The following is a 16,295-nucleotide window of genomic DNA, read 5'->3' as shown; positions in this document are numbered from 1 at the left end:
TCTTACACTTGGCGTTCGACAGGAATAGCCTCGTGGTGAGCTATAGACTAGTATTTTTTCAGACGCATTACACCTATCTCTCGGGACTTCTCGCACGCACCGTCACTCACGCACCATCACTGCTCCCTAGGTCTATGCCACCCACATACAGTTGTACTCTGAGAAGAGGTGCACGCACGCACTCCTCCTCTCTCACACACACATCTTTAGCTACGAATTGTAGTGTTCTCAACCATCCGATTGGCTCTATCATAGGTTTCACGTTGCTCCTTGGCCTTGAGATTGAGAAGTTTAAAACGCGGAGGATAAGATGGAGGCGCGAGGTTTTGGTTAATGTGCAGGCCGCACACGGCACCAACACGACACAAGCTTCGCCTGCCTGGTACGCATGCAGTCGGGTCAGTTGTCCAAGTATAGACACAACCAGGCCCTCGTTGGTATCCACGCCTCGACTTTGGCTGGTCATAGTGGAGAGTAGCATAGACTAGTCACTAGTCTATGTTACTAGTACCTTCATAGTGGGTAGTGTCATATAGTATATGCATAATTTGGTGACGAGCACTCTCTATATGTACCACCTTTTTTCTTTAATTACATCTTGTTAGTTTTGCTCCACGGCGCAATCCATCGATACTACTACTGTACAAATATGTAGATTTTTTAAAAGGCTAGAGGGCGGGGTAGTCTAGCTTCGTCCTTTCCATGAGAGGCAAGGGCCTTTGTGATTTGATGGCTCATTACTGCTGGAAGGCGGGGCCTTGTGATTTGACTGCTCGTATAAATGTGCCGACGACCTGAGGAGGAGCAAAGAACCATGCGGTATACACAAGTTTTCCACTGGAGTACGACGGAGGAGCATGAAACACGGCCGCCTAGTGCCATATCCTCTACTCTCTACTCTTATTATATATTACTAGAAAGAGGCATTGTTCTATTGGTGATAAAGAATGATCTAATTTGCTAGTCATCTCATTTTTAGCATTGTTCTATTCATCCCTTGCGGAGAAGGTGACACGTGCAGCCAAACACCTGAAGCAAAATAAGAAACACAGGAGCAAAATAAGAAGGAGGATTATCACCCCCAAAAAAGAAGGAAGACGCACGCACAAGTCTGGGGTACTGCTCTTGCTACATGAAGGGTTGCTGGCCACGGAGTCGTAACTGCTTCTTCATCGCCTCCACGACCTCCATCTCCTTGCGCGTCTCCTCCACAATCTTCATCATTGTGTCCATGACGCGGGATTTCTCGACGCGAGCCTTCATCATCTGTTCCACGGCCGCATTATGTACCTTGACAGCAGTCGGGTGCTCGATGCGGAGCTTTGCCAACTCCTCCTTCTGTTCTATGACGACGGCCTGCAACATCTTCATCGAGGAACTACTATTCTCATGCAGCTTCTTCCAGCCGGCGTTCTCCTCCTTCAGCAGGTCGAGCTCGTGGCAGAGCTTCGCCTTGTCCTCCTGAAGTTGCAGGATTTTGCCGATCGCCTTCTTCTCCGAGACAATGCTCTTCTTCAGCAACATCACCAAGCCGACGGTCAACTCCCCTTGCTCATTTAGCTCAATGGGCATGTCATCGAGGCTCTCCTTTAGCAGCTCCACCAAGCCGTGGATGAACTCCTTCTGGTTATTGAGGTGCTTATTGAGCTGACCGGGCATGCCGTCGAGGCATAACGACTCCAACGCCGCATGTTCGCCTCCGCGTCTAGGGCGCTCCTTGGAGCCATCGCCTGCCCGTGAGAGATCTTTCAAGGTATCTGCGTGGTGGCGAGCCCTCTCTTTTTTTCCACGGCCTTGGTTTCCACTCCCTTGTTACGAGTAGTTCTCGACCTAGAGCTCTGCACACCGGCCATGGCAAGGACGGACGAAGAAGGAGGACTTATGAGGAGGAATGTAGAGTAATTTTCAGTTAGGTAGTTCCCCTTTTTATAACCTAAGTACTACCACTAGTACTAAAACCTGCATAGTGGGAACATGTTCAGGTTTGGTACATACTGGTAGGTGTGAGCAGGCTTGCACTTAATTGTAGCACTAGTACTTTTGAATGTGATGGCAACAAGGTAAAGATTAATTGATGGTTTTTTGTTTCGAGGCCCGAAACGGCTCCCGATGAGTTTAGTGGAACATAAATTTCAAGTAGACTACACTGCTCAGATGCGTAAATATTATGTTACTATCAAAAATTGGCACAAAATACGAAGGAGACCAATGGAAGTACTACTAGCAACCCATGATTTAACTACTCACATGCGTGCAGTACTACGCGCATGTCTTTCTTCCGCCCTCACATCCACACAATTTGCATGCACTGTACTAATTGACCATCAATGAAGTGAAGGACTTTACACGCGTCAAATTATCACATGGGTTGGACCTTGGTACAAAATTGCGTCCACCCGTGTACCCGCGTGTGTGTGCGAGGGAATGAGTGCGTGCGTGGCGTGCGTGCACATCTTCGCTTCGTGCATGTACCACCAGTGCGGCTCGAGCAGGACGAGTACATTCTTCTGGAACCAGCAGCACGTCACTGTGATCAATCCACACAAGGATGTCGCGACAATGCCTCCACACGTGCCACGTGGCTTCATGAACTATAAGAGAGACACTGTGTAGCGTGCCATTGTGTTTTGCACATACTCGAAGTATTAGTAAGGTACACGTGCATTGCATGCGTCAGATTTTTCAACCAAATTACGAATAAATACCACACTGTAGCATGTAAGCTCTGAGTCATATATGCCTGATGTAGACCTTTGTTTAATTCTTATAGTTCATCTCATTCAAAATCAATTAGTTTTTATAAAAAACCTAGAGCCTCTTTGATTCGTAGGATTTCCAAAACGTGGGAATAGGAAGAACATTGGATTAGAGTGGAATGTCGTCTTGAATCCTATAGGATGGTACGAGTGTTTGATTGTGCATAGAAAAAACGCAGAATTCTTTCAACGAGGTTTGAGTTGATGGGATGTTTCCTATGAAATCTAGTGCAAATGAGTCATATGGAAAAATTCCTATGGTTCACAATCCGACAAATCAAACAACCAAGATTGGAAAAATTCCTAAGGATTAGAATCCTCCAAAATTCCTTCGAGAATCCTTTGAATCAAAGAAGCCCTTAATCTATTTTATGATTCATGGAATTGTGCATTGTAAAGCATAAAGTAAAAAACAAATAATGGCAATTCAACTATAAAAAAAGTTTGGGCAGTTATGATACGGAAGATTCTAGAACAAAGGAGAACCACTGTTGTTTTGAGATTTGTGCATGATGCTTAAGTTCAAGCATGGAGTCTGGTAGATTGTACATGTGGCAAAATCCGGTGGGGGGCTACAAGATGGTGCGATGGGCCAAGTGGAGGGAGATTATGAAGGAGTGAACAACTGCGAGATCGATATTTAGAGAGAGGGGGCGAGAACATGCGCTGTTGCGTGCAGTGGCGGAGCCATGAATAATGTCCCATGAGCTAGGGGGGCAAGCATTGCTAATCCTTTACGAGGAGGGCCAATTCATCCACTTAAACCATTTTTACCAGCAATTGTCTAATGATCACATTCATATTAGCCTTGATATATAGTGATGTTAGGGGGGCAGGGCCCTTGCTGCCCCTATCTTTGCCATTGTGTGCGCGTCTCAGAGATGAAGCGGAAGGGATGGATGATGAGAGGGGCATTGTATATATAATTAATGTGGGTGTATTAGCTATATATGTAATCCTATATAGAGAGGTATAGATTGATCGATGTGGACATGGGAAAGAGGGTGAGACCTCACTCGATATATAGATTGATCGCTTTATGTGGAAAACTATGAAACGCCTAGCTATATACACACACACATATAGGAACATCAATCGTTGCGCATGCGCGTGAGAGATAAAGAATGCCCGATATGATGAAGAGGGGGATGTGTGTGCGTGTGTGCCTTCATGGGAGACCTACCTGAAGAAAAAGATTGCATGTGTGCGATGGATAATGCCGACTGGTAGTGTGTGTGCATGCATGCACGAGAGATAGTTAGTGGTACAATTATAAAGAGAAGACCAATGTGTGGGTGTAAAAGACTAGGTGAGGTCATAATCAATGTAAAGTTGAATTCAAATATTTGAATAAGAGATCATGATGTTTGAAACCCATGCATGCATCAATATAATGGAGATCTGCGCGGTGTGGTTTGGAAATGAGCATGTTGTAATGTATACACATTGAACAAGGTTAGACTGGTTTGAATTTGAGATATCGATGGCAGAAATCGTTTGGCCACATTGCATCCGTGCATGGACACACTATTCTAATTAGAGATGATGGGTGGCTTTCGCATCACATATCTATATCTATACCCCTATATATATATACTAGTACAAATGCCCGTGCGTTGCACCAGGCAAAAAATGAAATATAACCTGCTCCATGTGCCATTATGCAATATTTTTTTAACTATTTTTTGCAAACGTCAGAAATATGGTTACACTGAGTATTTCTTTTTGTATGATGAAATTTGGATGTCAGAACTAAGACTACATGTCCACTGATCTTCTAAGACTGCTCACTGCACTTGTTGAAAGTTTACAACACATGACAACATATTCGGCAGCAGGGAAAAACAAGTAATGTTGTTATCGAATTATAGGACCATGCTGTGCTCTGTATGAGATTTGGTATGTTTAAGAAAGGTATCTCTCAGCTGCATCCTAGGAAAATGAACAGATATTATCAAGTTGCCATACTAAATTCCTCAAGACAGGTACCGATAATTATGCGTTAATTATTTACTAATATTTACAACGGGCATATTCGAGTGATTCATTAAACAAAGAACTACCTTCATCATTAACTTTGGATCCTTCAGGTTTCTCCTGAGCGCTTTAGTGTAATGCTTCACTGCTTCTGGGTATTTTTGCTGCTTAGGGAACTCATTAAACACAGAACCTCATCATTAACTGCCCCAGACTATTAGGGGCAAAAAAGTAGTGTTAATAGTATAATTCACACAGCTTACCTTTCTCTCGCTCCTCATCAGCTTTTTATGGATCATAATACTCTTGCTGCTTGAGCTCCTTCTTTGCTCGTTTAGCATCGTTTAGTCTTTTCAGGGTACCTAGGTTTGATGCTCAGTTATAGCGTTCTGGAATCAACAGCAACATCGTAGTCTTTGGAAGACTTGGCAAGATTGACAAGAGCAGTTGCTTTCCTTGCTAGTGCCCTTGAGACCATCTTGAAGTCAGCACAGTTAGCATGAAGTTCCCTTCCCCTCTCAACAACCGTATCACAATCCTTAATGCAATCATCATACTGGTATTTGGAGAAACAGAATATTAGCTCTCAAATCACCAGAGGCATAAGTAATTCGAGAGGGCTCCCGATTCCAATAATTAAGTTAAAACATGTGGCAGTGAAAAATCATAGCAACACTACTGATTTACGAAATCTGCGGTTCATTCAAGCCCTATAATATCATACAGAGCAAGTTTAAGCCCCCAAAAGGTAAGAAGGCAGATATATAGAGATAAATTCACTGTTGTTATTAAATATTGATGAATGTGTAAGGATCGCCTCGACGGTGAAATCAGTCTAACTACCAGTAGTCTCTATCAAAAAATACTAATGTGTCTCTAAAACACCCTCGCCTGTGCTCCGAGCCACCGCTGCTGATGACGCCTCCTGGCATCATTTTCTCTTAACTCGGTAAAATATGTTTCCAGTTTTACACATGTGGTTCCAGCAGTGTGAATAATTTAAGACAGAATGATAAAAGCACAAGTGCTGCTATATTTAATCCAACAAAAACAATTCAAGACATGTTTGTACTGAATATGTTAAATGCTAATACCAAGAGCATACCAATTCATTAAGAAGGGTGGTGAATTGTGAGCAGACAACGCTAGAAAGACAAAGCCTTTAAGATGTCCTTTTGAACATGAGATGCGGATAGTTTGTATTTACTGGATAGGTTGTGCTCCTGCCATTTATACCTAACAAATGATACAAGTTCCCCAGTTGCATCCAATTTTTTAAATAAAGATGTCAGAGTTAAGTTATTTACAAGGAATACAAATCTGCATCTCAAACTCAAAGGTGCAGCATGCAAGATTTTGTTCACTCATAGTAACACAACTTTTACAGAATTCATACAAACAATTGACTGAATGGCACTCTCATTGAACAGGCATTATCAAACACGATCATAAGCACAGAACAAACTCACCTCCATCTATCTCTCTGAACCAGCAAAGACATCTAAGCAGCAGCCACCGCCACTGCCTGCCCCCGTACCACCAGCAACAAAAGTAGCCCGCCTAATGAGACATCATAGCTTCAAAATGTTGGGGATGGATGGTAAACAAGAAGAAATGTTATGTACCTCTGTAGTCTGTGCACCAGCTGCCTCACGAAACCGTGACACCTCACCCTTTGCTTCCATTTCCTGCACCAGAACAGCCTTGTCCGTATCCCTGACCTGCACCTCATCGGCCTTCGTCTCTGGTTGATGCACAGGATGCACCTTGGTTGTGTCCCGGACCACCACCTCCTCACTCTTCACCTCTGGTTCCGGCACCTCAGGTGCTTCGGACACCACGACATCCTGCACCACGGCGTGCGCTTCCGTTCTCACATCCACCTTACCCTCTTGTTCCAGGTCAACAAATCCAGGCGGTAAAGCATCAACCATGATCTCCTCCCCGGCCTCGCCCATGCTGCCGTCATCAACGTCCTCGATGGCACGCTCGACCAGCACCCCCGACGTGCCCCCCTTCTTCCCCTTCTTCTCCTCCTCGGCCCAACATGGAGGCCTGCGTTGTCGAAGCTCCAGATCAAGGTTTTGTGGAGGAACGCCCCCCAGCTCCCAGCGGCTGCGAGGGCCTCCAGAGGCGTGGGATAGGGCCAGCGTCATGCAGAGGTCGAGGGTCACCAGCCTTACCAGCTCCAGAACCACCCCTCCCCCTTGGCGATCTCCTTTGTCACACAGCCGATAGCTCACCGCAGCTTGTGCATATACTCAAACACCTTGTCTGCGTCCTTGGCCTTCACGCTAACCTCAAGGAGCGCGGCGAGCTCGAGCTCTTCCCGCGATGCAGCGGAGGCCGCCATGTGGGCCTCGACCGCGTAGGCCTTGCCAGCCTCTCTGGCGCGCTGGAACGCGGCAAGCACGATGCTGTAGGACCCGAGGCGTGGCACGAGCCTGTACTTCTGCCGCATGGAGGAGACGAGCCTGAAGGCTTCGTAGGCGCCCTCCGCGTCTGCAACGACGATGCAGGTGAGCGAGGTGATGGTGGCCTCGGACGGGGGCGCCCTGGCCTCCAGCATGCTGGCGAACACGCGCCGCGTGGCGACGGCCGGGTGAAGGGGAAGACGGTGCCGTCCACGGAGACCAACAAGTGGAGGAGCTGATTGTACTGGTGTGCGGCGAGGTGGAGGTCGGGCACCGCGTCCGGGCCGGAGACAGCCGCGTCGAAGGTTGCAATGGCGGCCGCGGCGTCCCCGCGGCGGGGTGCAGTCGGTGAGCGTGCGCCCCTTCCAGCCGGTGGATAAGATGAAGAAAGGAGCGCAAAATGCAGGGGTTAGTTTGCAAAATCGAAACGTTTTTGCAGATCCACTTATGTAGGGACTGCGGGTTGAATACAGAAAACAGTAGGGGCTTTTTTGAAAAACTAGCGCGACGGTGAACCCGGAGACTCAATCCGTGCTTTATTCTTAGGGATATATATATATATATATATATTATTTTACATTTTTAATATAGTGTGCGGATAACTTTAACTTTGAAAGATGGTCGTTGGATGAGGCCAATCCGATGGTGTAGAGCTGGAAAATTTGAGCACTACTAGCCGTTGGATATCATCTAGATTCCACCAGATTTTGCCACATGTACAATCTAGAAGACTCTATGGTTGAACTTAAGCATAATGCACAAACCTCAAAACACAAGCACTTCTTCTTTGTTCTAGAATCTTCCGTATCAGAATTGCCCAAATGTTTTCCTACATGATTTGTTTTTACTTTATGCCTTACAACGCACAATTTCATGAATCTTAAAATATATTAGCTTTCTTATAAAAAGAAGATGATTTTGAATGAAATGAACTATAAGAACTAAATGAACATATACACCATGCATATATGACTCAAAGCTTACATGCTATAATGTGGTATTTATTCATAATTTGGTTGCCAAATCTCATGCGTGTAATGCACGTCTACCTTACTAGTCTAAATGGTGTCTGTGTGTGTTGTGCGTGTTAAAAACATTGTATGCAGTATATCATACTAGTCTAAATTGTCTTTTTTCTTTTGGATACACGTTAAGCTTGTTCTCCCAAAATTTCAAGCCGCGCCTTGTTATGCTGAAATTTCAAGCTAGCGTCTCTGTCTATTATGCTGCGATACTCCTGCCTCTTCAACCCGCGCCTTGTTACCCCGAAATATTTAAGATAAATCTCTGTCTCGTTGTGCTCCAACAACTCCCTCCATCTCAACCCGCGCCTTGCTATTCCAAAATTACAACACACGCGAAAACTCCCACCCCCTGTGAAATCCCGACACACGAAATGCCCGTGATACCCCTGAACCGAAAGAACCGCCTCAAATCAGTGGGGGTACTTTCGTAACTTACCGCACATTTCGGACAAGCGCATCCCTAAGCCATGGTTCCCCCACTCCCATCCCATCCACCCACCCATTCGTACACCGAGGCCGGCAAAACCCGCGAAGCCCCACACCCTCCTCTGTCTGCCACCTAGCTGGAGCCTCTTCCCTGACGACATCATCCACAGCAACACCTCGACGTCCCTCATCCACCGTACCGGATGACGATCTATCATTGATTTGGTCGTCCGGCCAGTTCAGCCACCCCGTCCTCCACCTCCAAGGAGCTGCCCCGATATTCCCCTCGTCTTTCGCGCCACCTCCATTCCCACACTGTTGTCTTCACCTGCACCACCAGAAGAGCATGATCATCACCGTTTCCTCGGATGAAGCTGCGGCCTAATCGACGCCACCAAAGAGGTTGTACACTAATCGCCACATTTTCTTCTTGATTCGATCTCACGATGCTGCTGGCGCTCGGTCTCGAATTGACACGGCACGGCTCCATCCACGGCGGCATCGCCGGCCACTTCCTCCATGGCGTCGCTCCCTCGGCGGCGACGTACACATCAGTAGGAGTTGTTGCTGCTTTAGCTCTCGCTCCCGCTGCTGCAATACTCTTGCTCTGGGTCCCCTACCTGGTCTTCTCTTGCTCACGCTGCTGCTCTCGCTCTTGCTCTTTCTTGTGATGCTACTCCGATTTAGCTACACTTCAGTTGACTGAATTGACTTTTGGGTCAATCGATTTTCAGGGGGTAGGGGGCTCACCGGAGTTAAGGAAGAACCAGCCGCAGCGGGGAGGGGGGCTCGCCGGAGAGGTACGCCACTATCTATCTTAGGGTTCAGGGTGGGGGCAGTGGTCGCCGGCGGTGGTGGGGCCGTCGCGTGGGGATCGCCGGAGCAAAAGCTCGACACGGGGGGGGGGGCTACAGGAATGGCCGGGGTGGCGGCGGATCGGCGGTGGGGAGTGTTTTCGGGGCGGGCGGGGGCGGCTGTTTGGCCGGTGCTGGCTGGCAGCTCAGGGGGTGGAGGTTGAAGATGAACTGCAGGACCTTGATTTCGTATCCGACGGCTGCAAAATCAACTGACCAGAGATGAAAAAGTTAGTCGACTGACATGTAGCCTCACCTCTGGTGTGTTCATTTTCGACAGTAAAATTCAGTTTTGACAGCAAAATTCAGTTTCGATAGTTAAGTTCAGTTTCGATAGTTAAATTCAGTTTCGATAGTTAAGTTCAGAGATGAGCGGCTGATGTATACATCTAGCACTTTGTGGTTATGTATTTTACGTCATCTATTGGAGATGCTATTAGAATTCCACTCAGGTTAACGTTGTCTCTCTTGTCCTGCGTCAGCCTCGGCGTAGTACAACTCACGGGAGCTGCTCCAACGATGAAACCCTCCATCACAGCGGAGCAGTACCTCGGGCTCCATCTCCAGATGCCTAAGATCTTCTTCCCCTCTTCCGATAGCCAAGTCAGCCAGAGCATCCTCACCGGCCAACCCAATCACGCTGAAATTGACATGGCTTCGCCAAAGAGGTTGTACACTTCTTGTGGTTTGAATTAATCTCACCATGCTTCTTTGCATCCTGTGATCTTCCAATTCTTGTGAACCAAACACCTAGATTGGCAGAAATCCTGTGTTTTTAAATTCTCTGTTTTGCATGTGCATTCCTATCCTATTCCTGTCTATTTCCTATCCCTACATTGTTAGAATCCTCAAATTCAAACAAGCCCTTACACAATTACTTCTGTTACAGATATGTGTCAAAGAAAACCTTGTGTGGTTTGTCCTGCTCCTGCGGTGCTATGTTCCACCCTAGCTCAGCTGCTCCAACGATGAAAGGGTTCACCACAGCAGGGATCCGCTCTCCAGACTGTCTTTCGCCGCCTCAGATCTTCTTCCCCGCTATCGGCAGCCATGACAACTGCATTACCATCATCAACTGGGCAGATGACCTTGAGGACTACGCGGGTCCGCAATAGAGGTCGCACTCTTCCGTGTTTGCTTACATTATGCATTGCTTAATATGATGACATGCTACTTTATCGTCATGTTCACCTATTAGACTCTGACTCAGGTCCAAACTTATGCTGAAACTTGAGTTTTTAAATGGTTGTGGGGTACATATTGGGGCAGCAATCAGTACTATCTGTCTACTCTCTGGTTAATCTCGGGTGTCTACTATGAGTTTCATGTTGGCTGCAAACAAACATTAAAGGAGCCATTATCTATATATTTTAACTAAAGCTATTATATGCCTGCTATCATTTGTTTTGGGTCTATCCACAGTTTGCTACCATCACTCTGGATTTGTGCATGCACTCCTGACATAATCTCACTATGTTTTATTCCTATGCATGTCAGTTATTTTGCACTATGGAACTGAACATTTAGAGCAAAAGAGATGAGCCTTGCGTGGCAATAAAATTTCATGCAGACGTCGCTCCATGGTGGGCACAAAGGCAGCCCCCCTCCACCCATTTCGGATCATAATCAAGAGGAAGATAACTGTTTTGAGGGGGATTCAGAAGCAGAAGACCACTCCCATTTACCCCATGAGGTCTTTGCTCTAACTTGGCATGCTGATGTTGGTAAAATCATGCATATGGTGCCTTGCATTGCTTACTGTATACATCAAAGATGTCATCTGCTATGTTTACACATGCTTTGTGTCAATGCCATTTGTTTAGTTTCTTTATCGTATATGTGAATCATGCAATGCCATCTTGTTTAGCCAGGCATCATATATGTGAATTTTGCAATGCCACCCTAGTTAGCCAGTCATCTTATATGTGAATTATATCATGACATCTTTTTTTATTACGTGTTAAATTTGTCAACAATTTTAGTACATTCAATTACTCTTCCTGTGCATCAGCCATTCGGCACGGTCATGGAAAAATCTAGAGTGGAAACAAGGTCTTCAGAGCAGACAATGCTATCTGACGAAGCACATGTCTTGCTAGTTACAGATAGCCCCTCAGAGGAGGATTCAGAGACGGATGACCAGTCCTATCCCCCCCGAGGTGTATGCTCTAACTTGGCTGGGTTATGTTGCTCATATCGTGTGTATGGTATCTTGCATTGCTATGTCATTTGCTTAGTTTAGACATGCTCTGTGTGAATGCCACCTGTTTAGTGTCTACTTACCATATATGTGAATTATGCAATGCCATCTTGTTGCAAAACATTATATATGTGAATTATGCAATACTATCTTGTTGCAAGGCATTATATATGTGAATTATGCAATGCCATGTTGTTTACCCAAGCGTCATATATGTGAATTATATCATGCCATCCTTTTTTTGTATTTTTCATTACTTTTGTCGACAATGATTGTATATTCAACTGCTCTTCCTGTGCATCAGCCATTTGCATTGGTGGTGGAGAAATCTGGAGTGAAAACAAGGTCTTCAGAGAAGACAATGCTACCTGGTGAAGCAGATAGCTTACTGGTTACAGATAGCTCTTCAGAGGAGGATTCAGAGGCAGATGACCAGTCCTATTATCCCCCTGAGGTGTATGCTCAAACTTGGCAGGGTTATATTACTCATATCATGCATATGTTGTATTGCAATGCTTAGTTTTTTACATCATATACACGATATTGAGTGCCATCTCCTTAGTTGACACGTCATATATGCGATTGCCCTCTGCTCACTTCCTTAGTATAGAAATCATATATTTGAATTATATGATGCCGTGATGTTTACATAGACAGCATGTATCTGAATTATGGCATGCCAACCCATTTTCTAAAGACATAATATAGTTATATCATCTCATCCTATTCACACTTTACATAGTCATCATATTTTGAATTATGTCATTCTATCTGTGAATTATATCATGCCATCATGTTTCCATCGACGGCATGTTTGTGATTTATGGCATGCCAACCACTTTCATAGACACACCGTATATTTATATCATGTCATCCTGTTTACATAGTCATCATATTTCGAGGTATGTCATCCTATCCTATTTAGTTAGCCATCATACATGTGAAATTGTGTCATGCTATCATGTTTAATTAGCCATCATATATGTGAAATTATGTCCTGCTATTCTGTTTGGTTAGACAACATAAATGTGAATTATTTCATGCCCTGTTTTCTTCCCTACTATCCATTGCACCTGTCTATCTTACAATGTATGTACGTTCAATTACTTTTCTTGTTTATCAGCCATTTCAATTGGAGGGGGTGATGGCAGTATCTATGGGAGTAAAAACACGGTCTTCGGAAAAGATCATGCTACCTGTCGACGGAGATAGAACCACGGTTGTACTTGCCCAAAAACCAGCCCCACCACACATAACCCAGACTCATGCAGATTGTACCCCTACCCAGTTGGACAGAGAACCAGCTACACCCCTTCTAACCCCAACCCCAGCAAATAGTAACCCAGTTCCCATTGACACAGCACCGTCTCCACCATAGAGCACCCAAACACAAGCAGTTAGTAAGGCAACTTCAGTGCCCAAAGCACAAGGACCACCACTCCGAACCCCAAGTCAATGCTTAAAGCAGAAGAAGAATTGTTCTCAGGTCAGGTTCTGTAGCTATGGTTCATACTACTTTGCTCTTGCATCACTGTATTTACCCATACCAACTAATTTCAAATTTGAAGGATGCAATTGAAACTCCAATGGCGCAACAGGTATGTTTTAAACATGTTTCTTTAACGTGTTTGCTATTGTAACTTGCTCTATGTTGATTTCAGTTTCAATTGAATAAACAGTTATATTCTCATGCCATGCACCTTACACACTACAAAAAAATACACTTCTGTGATGATACGTGTTTGCCACAGTAGGTCATGTTTTCTGTCATGCATGTACATCCATGACAAATTTATGACAGAATCAAGATAGGCATACCTGTGTTGTCGTAGAAGTGTTCCGTAACATTACAAAAATTATCATCACGGAAGTGTCCACTTCCATGATGATAAATTGCGCATCACAGAAGTGCTTTCGTCAAGGGTGACCGACACGTGGCATCCACCGTAACGGAACATCGTTAAGCTATTGGGTCCGGTTTTGGATCCAATAACCCGTTAACAGCCCCGACCAATGGGTATTTTCCACATGTAAAATCATCATTGGCTGGAGGGAACATGTGTTGGCTCGCCGTTGGGACAGATGTCATCCACTCATTGGACCCAAAGCGCCTATGATACGTCGACATGTGGCACGGCCCAACAGAGGCCCATTCTTGTGAAAAGGCCGACCCGTTTGACTTGGTTAAAAGGTGGCGGGTCAGCCCACGGCAAGCCTGTTAACGGCCTGTTCGCATATAGCCCATTTACAGCCCGCTAACCTAGGGCCCGTTTACGGCCTATCCGAATTAGGCCCAGTAGCATCATCTGGGCCGTCCAATATAATTCCAGCCCATTTTTACTTCCGGCCCATGTATGGCCCATGACGTCTTTTGGCCCATATGAGGCCCTTAGTAACCCTCGGCCCATTAACGGCCCATACTAAAACTGGCCCGTAATGAATAGTGTATCACTTTATACCCATTAACTGCCCATTATACCATTGGGCCGTTTCTAACCCATGTTATCGTTTGGCCTTCTCAGGGCCCATTTATTCTTGGGCTCATTTCCAGCATTCGTTTACTTACGGCCCGTTACTGGCCTTTTCTACTTGTGGGCGAAATTCAGCCCGTGGATATAGTCGGCCCGTTTGTGGCCTGTTAATCTGTTGGGCCATTTTCATAGCATCATGAAATACGGCCGATTAATGTTCCATTATGGTCAGCCCATAAAACGTACGATTTCCACTCTAGCCCATTTACGGCTCCCTATACGGCCCGTACAAGGCCCATAGGATGAGACGGCCCGTACAAGGCCCATTGGCCCGACGGCCCGTACAAGGCCCATTGGCCCGATGGCCCATAGAAGGCCCATTGATCTGACGACCCATAGAAGGCCCATGGAAGGCCCATGGATCCGAAAGCCGATAGAAGGCCCACAGATCCAACAGCCCATAGAAGGCCCATGAATCCGACGGCCACAGAAGGCCAGGGATCGTCTGTCCTGTAGATGGCCCATGGAACGTACGGCCTGTGGAGGGCCATGGTCACTACAACGTTTGGGCGAGTTGGCCCCCATTTGAACGATATAGCATATTCAAAGAATTATCCTACTCTATACTATCACCACTAAAAAACATAAACTATACAATAAAGAGACTAAGGCATAGAAAAGTAGAATAATCCTACACTATACAATAAAGAAATTACAGCTGATTATACCGACTGGGCATTATAGTTCGGCACCAGTGATAATAAAGCATACACAAACAGCAAATTACATACACTGGGAAAATACAGCTCATACATCATGGATGCGCATCAACATAACTTACTATTTGAACTATAATCTCTTCAGAAAATAGGATTGGCCAGATTTAGATAGCACAAATTTTAGTCTGCAAAATCTCCAATTCCTTCATTGTTACCTCAGTGTCTTGTTTCATTTTTTTACTCCTACATCAAATACCTGCATGTCCAGTCTCAACTTATTGATTGTACGTTCAAAATCATGTACACATTGTCTTGCCACCTCTAGTTGATGCTCGAGAACATTAGCACATTCCAATTCCAAGCCATAATCATTCGGTAACGGCCATGCCACACTACTCGTAGATCTTTGTGTTGATGTCACTTCATCCTGAAATGTTTTTGTAAGTACACATGACTAGGGTAAAAATATAGTTACAACAGTGAAGCGAGCAAGACACACTGTTTTGTACATGGAAAAACAGGACTAACCATAATGTTACATGTCATGAAGCATAAGCAGGTGATATTTTAAAAATTATAAAAAAGGTAGTCTGTGCAGCCTGCATACAGAAATCTCTCTTAGCTCACAAGAGGAGCATGATGTTGGGGCCAAATCCAAAACACAGACAAGTTACAAATTTAGACAGCATGTTGTGTAGAAGTAAGCAAGCAGTTGGCCATTTTGTAGCTCAATTAAAGCCTTAGGGAACATAATGAACAGAAGAGGATTTCATACAAACATGCTACAGCAAGCAAAACTATGCAATCATTAGCCTAGTATAAACTAGATTGTGAGCCTCATTCAATAATAGTTGGTTAATAGACTTCAAAGCTTCAGGCACACTTCGGCAGAGTAATTAAATGGTAAGGCCTTTAATTATGTCAACTAATAGTTATACAAGTACCCAACATTAGGCATCATTCTTTAGGCATATCATTAACTGAGGACAAATAAAGCAATTGAAAAGAGCAAATTAATTATGCCTAAAACAAACAAGGAATTGAACTATTGAGTTGGATATAGTGACTTACCTTAACAGGTTGAAGAGGCTCAGTGCAACTCCTACTTCTCTTGCAAGGATCCTTCCTAACATCATGTACTTGGAAATCCTCAACCTTATCTTCATTGCACCCCCTCTGCAAGGTGACACAAACTAGTTACTCGTCTCCTTGGAAGATAAATATGCATACTTTCCAGTCTGTGAACACAAAAGGATGAGATTTAACAAAACAACACCACATAATGAAACATGTCAGATCTCTTGCACTTGCACACAATGAAATGAGCATTTACTTTGTCTGCACTATGTAAAAACTAGGCATACCTTTGAACTAAATCTCCAGGTACTCTTGGAGAGCCTACTTTAGTGTAGAGCCAAACCTTTATGTCACCTATGAGTTAGAAAAGGCCCCA

General features: G+C 44.9%; 1 protein-coding gene and 1 long non-coding RNA gene across 2 annotated transcripts; both read right to left on the bottom strand.

The window, feature by feature from the left end:
* Positions 1-4,584: 4,584 nt before the first annotated feature.
* Positions 4,585-5,769, bottom strand: LOC123081756 (uncharacterized). The gene is made up of 3 exons (XR_006438780.1): positions 4,997-5,769; positions 4,820-4,897; positions 4,585-4,688 (listed from the first exon to the last, which is right to left on the bottom strand). It is a non-coding gene; the product is annotated as an uncharacterized lncRNA (long non-coding RNA).
* Positions 5,770-6,304: 535 nt separating this feature from the next.
* LOC123083727 (uncharacterized) lies at positions 6,305-7,083 on the bottom strand. Its single transcript, XM_044505676.1, has one exon. The coding sequence runs from the start codon at positions 6,887-6,889 to the stop codon at positions 6,305-6,307; it is 585 nt and encodes a 194-aa protein (XP_044361611.1). The 5' UTR covers positions 6,890-7,083.
* Between the last annotated feature and the right edge of the window lie 9,212 nt (positions 7,084-16,295).

The sequence above is a fragment of the Triticum aestivum genome, chromosome 4A (assembly GCF_018294505.1).
Source record: "Triticum aestivum cultivar Chinese Spring chromosome 4A, IWGSC CS RefSeq v2.1, whole genome shotgun sequence".
Classification (NCBI taxonomy): Eukaryota; Viridiplantae; Streptophyta; class Magnoliopsida; order Poales; family Poaceae; genus Triticum; species Triticum aestivum.
Note: the sequence above shows the minus strand (reverse complement) of the source record. Positions and strands in the feature narration are given on the sequence as shown.